At 30.8% G+C, this 13,964-nt stretch overlaps 1 protein-coding gene and 1 long non-coding RNA gene across 3 annotated transcripts in view; one reads left to right on the plus strand and one right to left on the minus strand.

The window, feature by feature from the left end:
- Positions 1 to 1,405: 1,405 nt before the first annotated feature.
- On the plus strand, positions 1,406 to 9,477 carry LOC126723657 (annexin-like protein RJ4). 2 transcript variants are annotated; one of them, XM_050427261.1, is made up of 6 exons: positions 1,406 to 1,543; positions 6,148 to 6,293; positions 7,468 to 7,686; positions 8,521 to 8,733; positions 8,952 to 9,041; positions 9,128 to 9,477. In XM_050427261.1, the coding sequence occupies exons 1-6, from the start codon at positions 1,471 to 1,473 to the stop codon at positions 9,329 to 9,331; spliced, it is 945 nt and encodes a 314-aa protein (XP_050283218.1). In that variant the 5' UTR covers positions 1,406 to 1,470; the 3' UTR covers positions 9,332 to 9,477. The 2 variants fall into 2 exon arrangements, with proteins under 2 accessions (XP_050283218.1, XP_050283220.1); XM_050427263.1 differs by having other exon boundaries at positions 8,952 to 9,038; positions 9,126 to 9,477.
- The window catches only part of LOC126723659 (uncharacterized), a 39,213-nt gene continuing 30,435 nt past the window's right edge, over positions 5,187 to 13,964 (minus strand). The window contains exon 3 of the long non-coding RNA XR_007654409.1: positions 5,187 to 5,320. This is a non-coding gene — a long non-coding RNA (uncharacterized LOC126723659). The remainder of the gene's footprint in view (positions 5,321 to 13,964) is intronic.

A 13,964-nucleotide genomic window follows, 5' to 3' on the forward strand; every position in this document is an offset into this window, starting at 1 on the left:
TGTGAGAATGTTGTGTGTGCTTTTAATTTTCCGGGTTTGTGTTTGATTTTGAATTTTATGGGTTTATGTTTGATTTTTAATTTTTTGGGTGCATGTGTTTGTATTGTGAGTATATTGTGTTTAATTTAAAATTTTCTGGGTGTGTTTGTATTGTGAGTATGTTGTATTTGATTTTGAATTTTCTGGATTTGTATTTGTTTTTGAATTTTTTGTATTTGTGTTTAATTTTGAATTTTTTATATTTGATTTTTCAATTTTGAATTTTCTGGGGAAAAATTTACCCAGAATTTTTTTTTGTTTTTTTAAAAACCTATAGCCGCGTTTTTTAAAACGCGGCTATAGCGTGATCAATGTTGCTGGGAAATAGCTATAGCCGCGTTTGAAACGCAGCTCGAAGCTGTCCTGGAGCCGCGTTTTTAGTAAACGCGGCTATAGGTCGAATCCTATAGCCGCGGTTAGAAAACGCGGCTCCAGGTCCGGTTTTAGCCGCGTTTTCAAAAAACGCGGCTATAGGCTTTGAGCCGCGGACTTTAGGCCGCGTTTACAAACGCGGCCATAGGAAACGCGGCTAAAAGCCTATAGCCGCGTTTTTGGGGTCTTAAGCTGCGTTTTTCAAACGCAGCTTTAGACCCTTTTTTTTGTAGTGTCCATTTTTTCAAAATTTTATGTTAAACTTAATTTGATGATTTCTTGAATTAGTTTGATTACAACTTTCATTGACTTAGTTTGGTAAACTAACTTAATAATATAAACCTTATTTAAAAAACCCTAAATTTTTTACTTTGTTAGACATATTAACTACCAAACTATGTTGTAAACTTTTTCTAATTTATTCATTTATACTAATTGTTTAATTTTATAAATCATGAAATAAAACTGCACTTTTATGAATTTTTTTTTAAAGGGTAAGTATTATTTATAGTTTTCATTAATATATAGAGCTGAGCTTGGGGTTGTTTAGACTTCTAATCTAGCTTTAAACTTGAGCTAAAGCTTAGCTAGTTTATTAAATTAACAAATGTGATTGAACGAATATTTTAACGAGACAAATTCAAGTCATTTGCAAGTAACATGATTCGTTTTATAAACCCAGACTACACACAATGAATTTTGAACCTATCATGAACTATCCTTCACTTTGTTGTAAAGGAAGAAAGTGTGGTTTGAGTTCCTATTTTTCTTTTAATTAATTATTGGTGGAATAAAGGATTGTCGAACCAATGTCTATTCTTTTTTTTCTTTTTTCTTTTATATATATATATTAATAGAACCAACGTCTATTCTCTCCACATGTAAAGTAATGTCCAAACATGATCATCGTGAGGTGGCGTTAATTTTAATGTTTAAGGCATAGTATATTATTATAAATAGGAGGCTCATGGTCATGTCTCCTTCACATTTTTATCATTTCCCTAGAGAGAGAGAAAAAAAAAAAAAAAAAAAAAAAAACAATTCTCAAACTGCTCAACAATGGCTACCCTCATTGCTCCTGAACACTTTTCTCCTGTTGAAGATGCTGAAGCTCTCAAAAAAGCCTGCAAAGGTAATCTTTAAACACAAGCATACACATATTTTTGCACGTATTAGTTTGTATAGATCATCATTTAAATCAATACATGTAAATATACTCACATACATTTGCTTGCAATTTCATTTCACTTCCTGACTGTAAGTGTGCCTTCAACTTAAAATTGGGTTAAGCAGTTATTTTCTTCTTCTTAACTTTATTTATTGTGATCATAATCTTTTTATATATATATATATATATATATATATTTTTTTTTTTAAGAAACACACAAGGGAAGGGAAAATAGATTCTAACATAAAAACACAATCTTGTTAAACTCATTTTGTGTAAAAGAATTCATGCAATACAAAAAAACCGGTCTAGACGCTTTAAAAACACCGCTATAGCTCTTGAAAGCTCCGGCATATGCAATAGAAAATGCCTTCTTGTTTGATGTTGACTACATTAAAAAAGGAAGACTACTCAGTTCTTTAATCAATGAAGGGCCGGTGATATTTGCTTAACAGATGAGATCATGACTAGTTCCTTGTTCCAGCTAAAATGAAGACATCTGTGATCTGTGCTTGTCACTTCTCTCGTGTCTTTTCTAAACCCTTGTATAGTTTATTATCACTCTCTAGCTTAAAATGATAATGATTCATAAGAGAAAAATATAAAATACTATGAAAAATTTTGTGGATCTGTTACCTTATAAATGTTGTTACCTTTTTTTTTTTTTTTTTGCTATTTAAGGATTGTTTGGGATGGGTTGAAATTTTTAGTTTATTTGCAATTTTAACTTATTTTTGTTATTATTTATAGGTCTCACTGTATTTTTTTTATTTTTTATATACTATTCATGAGTCCAATTGTATTATTTAGCTTATTTTTCAACTTATTTTTTTTTTTTTTTTTTTTTTACATTTTTAACAAAAAGTTTTTAGTTTCAGTTAAATAAACTGTTTTTAAACAAACCTTTATTATATTTTTTTTATAGACTACACTGGAAACAACTAGGGTCATGGCAGTCTTATATAATATAATATATTACTAGATTTATTTGGTAATATTCACCATTAAAGTATTAACGTTGTTGAGTTACTATGAGGCCCATTATATTACTAAATAATAATATATTTACAAGCATAAGTGTTTGTAGGGTGTGGAGGGTAAGGATCGGAGTTCAAGTCTCTAAAAGTGAGCTTCACACACATATATACACTTAGATTAGATTAGAATAAAATTTTTATCTTGTATCACCAAAAAAAAAAAAAAAATGTAGTTGCTCAAGATTTTCTTAGATCAAGCTAGAGTTCTAAAATTAAGAAATATTTTTCTTTTCTCCATTATCGTTGTCCTTTCTCAAAGTTTCTAAGTCGTGTTTAATTCCGTCAAAAAAAAATTTCTTCCAAAATCAAGTTGTTTTCAAACTTCCACCCTTAATTTTTCAAAGGGATAAAAATAGACTACAAAGTAAATACAATTTTGTATAATGTCATGAACTACCATAGTTTTGTAATACTATTGTAACCCAATATAAATAAATCAATTAGATCATGAAATGGGAATTATTTAAAAATTTCCACTCCTCTTTTTTTTTTCTTTTTTCTTTTTTCTTTTCCAATATTGTTTTTCTCACATCCAAAAGGTGAGACAACTGATGAGCCAACTTTTTGTATCACTAGATTTAAATCACACTAGAAATGCTGACATATTTAGAGAATCTCACTTACTCATACCTCCCTTTATATGATTAAAGAAAAATTATATATAAAGATTAGTGGAGATCACCTGTCTTTGTTCTGGATAATACCTACATTTGTTTTATCTTCCTGGTATGTATGTGTTTTTCACTGTATCTCGCTCTGATTTGAAGTTTTGAACTCTCTCTCCTGCCATTTTTTTATCAGAAAGAATAATTTTTCTATGGTTTGATAATGATTTTGTAGTTAGATTTTCTGACCATCCGATCAGCGCCTGTTTATTAGTCATAATTATGACAACAAATAATCAACTTTAGTTGAACAACCTAGAGCCATCTGTATATTTTAAAAACCATGCTTAAAAGTAAACTGTCGTTGAACAACCTAGAAACAAAAATATATTTTAAATAGCATGATTAAGTAGGTTAAGTAGTAAAGTTGCAAAAGAAGTTGGGTGTTTGGGTGAGTTTGAAAGTTCACTTATATATAGATCTCATCTTTCTTTTTCTTTTTTCTTTTTCTTTTTTTTTTCTCAAATTATTTATTTTTAAAAACAATATATATTGGGTGAGTTTGAGAGCTCGCCAATGAATCTCACCCTCTTTTTTACCATCTTAAATTACTGAGTAAAAAACATGAAAAAGAATCTGGGTGTCATTGTCCCTAGTTCATATCCAAGTTAATTTATTGTATGTCATTGCATGGAAGAAGTTGGCTAATTTTGGAATGGCAATAAAAGAATTAGGAAGTTTGAGAAATAAATAAGTTGATTATTTGAATGTTTTAGTACTTCATACCAATTTACTTAATTCTTCAAATTTTTTGTTATCGAGCTAATTAATTATACACAAATTAAGAGGGGGAAAATTGCATAGAATGCTTAGAAATATTAGCGAACAAATAAAAAAATTTCTAGCAAAATTCATTTAGTTTTTGTGCATGGGAAGACGCCAATTAAGTTACAATTTGAACCATGTTTTTCATTTAGTAATATGTTACAAGATTATTTCCAGTGGTATTTAATGGTTGAACTAAGGTAGCACGAACTATCAAAAGCACCTAATCCATAAATTGCTAAGACCTAACACATTAATTTAATTTAGATTAATCAAATTAAGCTAAGAGTCTAAGACCGAACACATTGATTTTACAATGAATCAAAGTCAACCAAAGCAGACATAGCTATGTACTACTATCTTTTTTGGTTGATTGAACTTTTATTTTTTTGAGAAAAGTTTTTTTTTTTTTTTTTTTTTTTTTTTTAAGAAATAATTACAACATGCTGCTAACCCCGCAGCTCGAACCCTTTCCCCCCTAGACCCCCAAGCACTTTGTGCATGGGGAGGTGCCAATTCAGCTATAAGGCCTTTGGCATGATGCTTTATTGAACTTGATTCAAGACATGTTAAATTTTTATTTTTATTTTGAGAAGATGTTAAGTTATGGCCCAAAAACAAAGTGTAAGGTTAAATAGTATATGATGCTTTTAATATTACTTTGATTTGAGCTTATCTTTTGTTTCTGAATATAATTTTTTTTGGCCTCTCTAAATATATGTTACTCCAAAATAGAAAATCAGCCTTCATGTGCGTTTTATTTAGTTTAAATGATTAACTTACGTTTTATAGAATATTATGAAATTTTAGGAAATGGACAGAATGCTTGGAATAATGGAAAAGACAAAAATGTGGGACAACCAAAAATTATTTAAAAAATCCTTCTTAGTTTTTTTTTTTTTTTGAAGAGCTTCTTAATTCTTACAAACGGCATTGTCAAACAAATTAATTATCTCACTGCATCTTAATTTAATTGATAGTAGTAAAGGCAAAATTGTGGACCAACTAATGTCTTAATCATCATTATTTATGTATGCAGTGAATTGAAATGGTTTGTGCATTCTTTCTCCAAAAAAGAAAAAAAGAAATGGTTTGTTCATTTGATTTGTCATTGCGAGTTGTCCATTTTTGCTTAATTGGGCAGAGAAGTAAATGGCTCAAAATTCAAAGTGTCTCATTTATGATTTAACCCATGTCCTTTTTATGTAAAGGAATATTTGTGCATTTGTAATCCATGCAAAAACAGAAGTGGAATAAATGTGTACTAGAAGAACCTATCAGAGAATGCCAACAATGGACACTGTAATTGTATGAGAATCCAAGCCAACTAATGCATATTAAGTCACATGTATTAGTGGGTAAACAAGTTTTAAAATGTCATTAATGATTCTTAATTCTTAAGTTAAACAAGGCCTTAATAAAAAAAATTTCGTAGCATTATAAATAGGATTGTCATTCTAGAGAAATTAAAATTATCTCTAGTGAAAGATTGAAGAGCTAAACAATGGCTACCATCATTGTTCCTGAAAATGTTTCCATCCATGAAGACGCAGAAAATCTCCAAAAGGCTTGTAAAGGTTAAATTGTTTGTTCTTTGAATATTGGTTTGATTATTAGTAAGTTTTTTCTATGCAAATAAATTGATCTAAAGGTAGCACTTTTCATTAATTTATATGATTTTTGTTGTTCTAATATGAGCACTTTTCATTGATTTGATTATTAGTAACTTATTTAATTTCCTATTTGGTGATTGGGAATACTTTTTTTTGTTGTTGAGAAAATGGTGATTGGGAGTACTAATTGTTCTACTTTTTAATTTTACATAATTTTGTAAGTAATTTAATGGAATATACAAATGGAACGAGAAGCGAATACAATAATACTGAGCCACAAGCCTCTTGAAGAATATATGCATATGTTGATTCCTTTAATTTTTTTTTTTTTTTTTTTTTTGTGTGTAAGTGTTAATATATGAATGTTAGTCTAAATTTTCTTTGCAAATAAAAACATCTAAAGGTTGCACTTTTCATTAATTTATATGATTTTTTTTGTTCTAATATGACTTTTTTTTTTTTTTGGTGTGTGTATGTTAACTTGTTAGGATGGGGGACTGATGAGAAAGCAATAATCAATATACTTGGACATAGAAATGCAATTCAAAGGAAGCAAATTAGGCAAGCTTATGAGGAGCTTTATCAGGAAGATCTCGTCAAGCGCCTTGAGTCCGAGCTCTCCGGGGACTTAGAGGTTAGATTATCATCATAATCATGATCATCTTCATATATTTTTTTAGTCAATGAAGAAATTTTTTGGGTAAAAAACAATGCTTAAGCATATAAATTCACATAATTGTAGCAATTATTTTTTTTTGAGAAAAATAATTGTAGCAATTAGAAACCATTGGTTTTGTCACAAATTATTTTCTAGTGGTCCAAGCGTTTTCATGCTATAAAATTGTCCTGTATTGAGAACAAGAGAATAGGTACAGGGGACAAAACAAAATTGTTTGGGGTCACTTGTATTTCCCAACCCCAACCAAAGGTTAAATGACGACCCATTGGAAATGGGCCCCCAGTAAATTATTAATTTCATTTGTCATTGTGATCTAAGCAACATTGAATCATTAATAATGAAAATTTTACCGAGCAGTCATCTTTTACTTTAATTTCTTTTCTTTTCTTTTTCAATGTTTAAAAGGCCAAGTTACACTTTTGGTCCTTTTATATTTGTTATAATTTATATTTAATCCACATACATTTAATTATATCAATTTTTTCATTCAACTTTCAAATGGTCAACTTTCGTTTCTCCACTTTCAATTTCAATTTAAATTTTCCCTTTAGGAATTGATTTGATTAAAGATATAATTGAGTTGATATTGAAAAACAAAGGACCCAAATTAACATAATTAATAATTCGATGAAATTGATAAAATTAGATGTATAAGAATGAAATTGAAACTGTCAAGTGTAGTTCGGCCAAATTTATAAAATATCATTGAATCGGACTATTTAAAATTGGAAAATTGTTATATTATATCATAGATTAAAATAAATGTATACAATATTATACATTTTTATGTAAATGTGTATAATTTTATATATATTTTGCAAATATGTATAATGTTGTACTAATTTGTTTAGTCTACAATATAAATCTTACATTGAAAATACAATGTAAACAATAATTTTCAATTAAAATTTTGCAATGCATATATGATCAATGAGGTTTATAATTTATTGTGTACACTTCACTCTTATAAATGTGATATTCTATTAAATCCACTTTAAAATGAGGTTTGTTTGATTCAAGTACTTCTCCTTGACCATCAATCAATGGAACATAATTCCTTCTTAATTTTTATTACCAATTGTTTTTGTGATTACTAAGTGAAGATTCCAACTTTTGTGAACACATGCAGAAAGCAGTATACAGGTGGATATTGGACCCAGTAGATCGAGATGCTGTTTTGGCTAATGTAGCCATTAAGAAAGCTGAGACAGAGTTTCCTGTTATCATTGAACTTTCATGCATCTACTCTCCTGAAGAGCTCTTGGCAGTGAGGCGTGCCTACCAAAGCCGCTACAAACGTTCTTTGGAAGAAGATGTGGCTGCACATACCACCGGGGATTTGCGCAAGGCATGTTGTTTGGCCCCTTTTATTTGTCCTTTCTCACTCTTTCTTTCCAAATTACATGATATATATTATATACATCATAGTTTTCTTCATCCAAAAAGAATATAGATTGTAAAGCTTTTATGTAGTTTAAGATAACCAACTTTATGCCGATGCTGTTAGGTCAATTGATACTTCTTAGTGTTTATAATGGAGACAATTAGGTTTGAATCTCCCTCCTCCAATTATTATAACATGTTTTTTTTTAATAATAAAAAGACAACTTGATTGAAAAATGTGGAGACAAAATACTCAAGAAAAGGGAAAAATATTTTATGCGCTGAACATATATGTGAGACCAATGTCTCATTGACATGTGGGTCTAGTGAGACATCAGTCTCATACGTCCAGCGCTGGAGATACTTTCTCTAAGAAAAGACTGATCACTGATGCTAAACAAACAGTCTCCTTATAAAGTTGCCTGTCTTCATCACTTTTGGTGGCATGATATACCTATATGCAACTTAGGAGCTAAACTTCATATAGTATTTTTATTATATGTTAAACTAGAAAAATGTAAATTAAATTTTAGTTTCTAAAATTTGGGGTAAACTCGACACGAAGGACCAAAATTAACAAGAAGGACCAAAATTGAACTTATATCAAATTTCATAGACGAAAATTATAATTTACCCATTAAAAAATTATTATCAAAACACCACAAAAAATGTATTGGGCTTTGTTTTTGGCAAAAAGAAAAAAAAATTAGGGCTTCATAGAATGAAAGAGTAAGATTTTAATGTGCCCTATATTAAGTTAAGATAATTTGGAGCTTTCTGACTTTCTGGACTGTTACAGTTCTTGGTTGGCCTAGTGACTACTTACCGGTATGATGGCCCTGAGATAAATGAAAGATTAGCAAAATCTGAAGCTGATATTCTTCATGAAGCTATCAAAGACAAAATATTTAATCATGAAGAAGTTATCAGGATCCTGACAACAAGGAGCAAGGCACAACTCAAGGCATCTTTTAACCGCTATAGAGATGAGCATGGTACTTCCATCACTAAGGTACAGATTGAAACCCTTCATTATATATTGAAATGTAAGAAAATGCATCAAACACCGTGATTAGATATGCAACAAGTTGTTTCTCAACACTATTAGTGCTTAAAGAAGCAAGTTACCTCAGAGTTCTATGAACTGTAAAAAGAGTCTAAACTTTAATGTTCACTCAAATATTTTAAGCTAATCATAATATTAATCAAGCACGAATTTTTTTCCCCCAGAAATTGTTGAAAGATGAATCTAACGTGCTCCAAAAGGCACTGCATGCTGCCATTCGATGCATTGATGACCCAAAGAAGTACTATGAAAAGGTGAAATTTCATATAAAGTTAGAAAATTTCTCACTTCTTCAGTAATGTAGTACTAGCTGGACTCAGCTTGAGTTGTTTTGCTATAGGTATTGCGCAATGCAATCAAAAGGTCTGGGACTGATGAGGATGAACTCACTCGTGTGATCGTTACGAGGGCAGAGAAGGACTTGAAAGACCTCAAGGAGCTTTACCATGAGAGGAACAGTGTAGCCCTTGATGATGCAGTGTCCAAGGAAACTGCAGGGGATTACAAGAAGTTCCTGCTCACTCTGTTAGGGAAGGAAGATTAAGGTTCTTTCCTATGGGGCATTTTAGAATTTATGTCATGAATGGTGATGTTTATGAGTTGGACTTTGTTGCTTCGAGTCTTTATTTTCCATGGTGTTGTCTTGAACTTCTATGTATTGTGACTATATATGTTATCTTGGCTTTTTAAGATCCCTACGGTTTAGTATGTTGCTTGGGTTTGAATAATTCCTCAGTTGATGCCTTAAATCATATTTTCAATTACCATTTGATGCATCCTTTATAATTAAATGTCCTTGACAACAAATTCCTTGCAAAAATATAGATCCTCCTTTTCCTTCTCCTTTCTCCCCAAAAGAAAACTAGGACATTAATTTCCTCAACAGAAACCTCCATTTCCTTCCCTTCTTAGTTCTTACCATTTGATGCATCTTTTTCCCCCTTATCCAATATTTTTCTCTTACACAACTAAACACCTCAAGGGATGAAACCTTTCCTTTGATGGAACTTGTCATTGAACTAGGGTCTCACGCAATTGAACATATTTACTCACATTAGGCCTAGTCACAACCGAACTCCCTATAATAGTTTCTACTGCCTAAATTTGCCATGATATATTTAAATTAACGTGGATCCACACTATGTCCTTTCAGAATCTATCCATGATGGATAGGAGGAGACCATTCAATCCAAGGTTGAGTGTGCAGAGATTGACTCCATTCCAACATGGACAAACCAACCAGTAACCTTACATACCTTTAATCACCTTAATTCCACTCGGTTATAATGTCACCTTCTTGACCACAGCACCAAACAAGAGCAAATGCTTTTGATGAAGCAGATGTTTGAAATTGCTTAAACAATAAGGTTTCATCTTTAATACTTTAGTAATTTTTGACCTTTCCTTCACCATCTCCACATTCAAACTAAGCCGTCGTAATAAAATTTCATAAGGAAAATAATTGTCTTATGGCATTTCAAAAAAGAAGAAGAGGAAAAGGGGGGGGGGGGGGGGGGGGGGGAAGTCCTAAACCGATGAAGTAGATAATGTTTACAAAAATAAAATTCATAAATGTTCATATCATCCAATTACAAGAGCAAAGAAGGTTGATGCAGATAATACCATTTGTTTTTATGAAGATCAGACATATAAGCAAAGAAAAAAAATTAATAAATGTTCATATCATCCAATTATAAGGCCGAAGAAGGTTGATGCAAATAATTTAGAGATCGTTTGGGATGGACTAAAATTTTCAGCTTATTTACAATTTTAGCATATTTTTGCTACTATTCATAGGTCTAACTACATTTTTTGATACTATTTATGGATCTCATTATACTATTTAGCTTATTTTTCAACTTTTTTCCTATACTTTTAGCAAAAAATTTTCAGCTTTAGCTAAATAAGTTGTTTTCAAACAAACCCTTATTATTAATTTTTTTTATGGACTACACTAGAAACAACTAGGATCATGCCGTCTTATATAATATCATATATTACCAGATTTATTTGGTAATATTCACCAAGTATTAACGTTGTTGAGTTACTATGAGGCCCATTATATTACTAAATAATAATATATCTACAAGCATAAGTGCTAGTGGGGTGTGAGGGGTAAGAACCGGAGTTCAAGTTTTTAGGAGGGAGCTTTACACACATATACACACTTAGATTAGGCTAGAATATAATTTTTATCTTGTATCACCAAAAAAAAAAAAAAGATGTAGCTGCTCAAGATTTTCTTATATTTTTACATGGTAATAGATCGAGCTAGAGTTCTAAAATTAAGAAATATTTTTCTTTTCTCCGTTCTCATTGTCCTTTCTCAAAGTATCTAAGTTGTGTTTTATTCCATCAAAAAAACATTTCTTCCAAAATCAAGTTGTTTTCAAACTTCCACCCTTAAGTTTTCAAGGGGATAAAAATTAATAGACTACAAAGTAAATACAATTTTGTATAATGTCATGAACTACCATAGTTTTGTAATACTATTGTAACGCAAGTATAATATAAATAAATCATATAGATCATGAAATGGAATTATTTAAAAATTTCCACACCTCTTTTTTTTCTTTTTTTCTTTTCCAATATTTTTTGTCTCACATCCAAAAGGTGAGACCACTGATGAGCCAACTTTTTGCATCACTAGATTTAAATTACACTAGACATGCTGACATATTTAGAGAATCTCACTTACTCATACCTCCCTTCATATGATTAAAGAAAAATTATATATAAAGATTAGTGGAGATCACCTGCCTTTGTTCTGGATAATACCTACATTTGTTTTATCTTCCTGGTATGTATGTGTTTTTCACTGTATCTCGCTCTGATTTGAAGTTTTGAACTCTCTCTCCTGCCATTTTTTTACCAGAAAGAATAATTTTTCTATGGTTTGATAATGATTTTGTAGTTAGATTTTCTGACCATCCGACCAGCGCCTGTTTATTAGTCATAATTATGACAACAAATAATCAATGCTCGGCTGCGTTATTATATGTAGGGTCATGTTAATGGGTGTTCTTAGAAAAACTATTAATAAATTATATTAGGAATGTTTTGTCATCACTTTCATGGAAAATATATATGCCTATCAACAAAATTTATTATTTTATCATTTTCCCATAAAATATTTCTAAAAATAGTTTTTAAACCAATGTTCTTGGGCATTCATTGACATTTTTCTTATAGGTACGTATAGCATGCACTCAACTTTATAAATTGTAACACATTTGATTTGAGCCATGTTAGTCTTAATTTTTTTCACAAAATATTCTACGACTTATTAAGATGATAAATTGTAGTTAGAGTGATATAGTTGTCACATGAGCTTACTATTAACACTATTTTAATTTATACACCATATATATATATATATATGTGTGTGTGTGTGTGTGTGTGTGTGTGTGTGTGTGTGTGTGTGTGTTTTTGAAAGAATTTAGATTGATCCATAGAAAGACAAAAAATTATATATGAAGAAAGATGAAGAAGAATCTCGAACTTTAGTTGAACAACCTAGAGCCATTTGTACATTTTAAAAACCATGCTTAAAAGTAGACTGCCGTTGAACAACCTAGAAACAAAAATATATTTTAAATAGCATGATTAAGTAGGCTAAGTAGTAAAGTTGCAAAAGAAGTTGGGTGTTTGGGTGAGTTTGAAAGTTCACTTATATATAGATCTCATCTTTTTTTTTTTTTTTCTCTGTCTCTTCTCAAATTATTTGTTTTTAAAAACAATATATATTGGGTGAGTTTGAGAGTTCGCCAATGAATCTCACCCTCTTTTTTACCATCTCAAATTACTGAGTAAAAAACATGAAAAAGAAGCTGGGTGTCATTGTCCCAAGTTCATATCCAAGTTAATTTATTGTATGTCATTGCATGGAAGAAGTTGGCTAATTTTGGAATGGCAATAAAAGAATTAGGAAGTTTGAGAAATAAATAAGTTGATTATTTGAATGTTTTAGTACTTCATACCAATTTACTTAATTCTTCAAAATTTTTTGTTATCGAGCTAATTAATTATACACAAATTAAGTGGGGGAAAATTGCATAGAATGCTTAGAAATATTAGGGAAGAAATAAAAAAAATTCTAGCAAAATTCATTTAGTTTTTGTGCATGGGAAGACGCCAATTAAGTTACACTTTGAACCATGTTCTTCATTTTGTAATATGTTACAAGATTATTACTAGTGGTACTCAATGATTGAACTAAGGTAGCACGAACTATCAAAAGCATCGAGAAGCATGAGAAACTCTATAGGCTGGCCACCAAGAAGTTGAGTGATGTGGAACTAGATCGAGAGGAGCTCTCTACAATGCTTGATGAAGCAAATCAAACCATTAGAGCTTTGCGGTTCAAGAACAACTTCCTTGCTGAAAGGACAAAGAAGCTTGAAGTGGAATTGTTCCAGGTTAGAGCTCAATTGGAGAGGACTTCCAGTGCAAAGCTCGATAAGATGCTAAGCTTTCAGAAAGCTGCTTCTGATAAAACTGGTTTGGGGTATGATTTCTCTTCTCCTAATATTGCCTCATCTAGTACAACTATGTTTGTCTTACCTGCTGATAATGTTAATTCTAAGAATAATGAATCTAAAATTGAAATAGTTAGTGAGAACATAGATAAAGACAAATCTATTCTAGGAGCACCCCCTAAGGTTGAAAAGAAAGAGACTAGAAATCCTAAGACTAAGAAGGTAAACAACAAAAAGTCTCAACCGAAGAAGCCACATTTCTGTCATCACTGTGGAGCTACAGGGCATACTCATCCAAATTGCTATAAGTGGTTAGTCACTCAACAAAGTAATAGTATGGTCTCATTTGGGAATCAGAATCAGTTTCCATCATCTCTTACTCCTCTTGAAGATCTTCTAAAGGCTCTCATGTTCCTTTCAAACTTGAAAGGTTTCAATTCTTCCCCCTCACCTTCGGATCAAAGATTCGCATAAAGGAAAGGTTCTTCCAAGGTGTGGAAAGAAAAAAGCTGAAAGTGATTCAGTCACTTTTTCTCTCTCTCCCTTTATGGTTATGCATTACTTGTTTGTCTTGCTTTCTTGTTTTGAGTCAGTCTAGTTTTATACTTTGTGTGTTTCTTCATGTTTTTGTTTGGTTGTTTTTCAATTTTTGCTTTTCATAAAAATAAATTTTTTTGAAAAATCAGAAAAATACAAAAA

This window comes from Quercus robur, chromosome 4, assembly GCF_932294415.1.
Source record: "Quercus robur chromosome 4, dhQueRobu3.1, whole genome shotgun sequence".
Lineage (NCBI taxonomy): Eukaryota > Viridiplantae > Streptophyta > Magnoliopsida > Fagales > Fagaceae > Quercus > Quercus robur.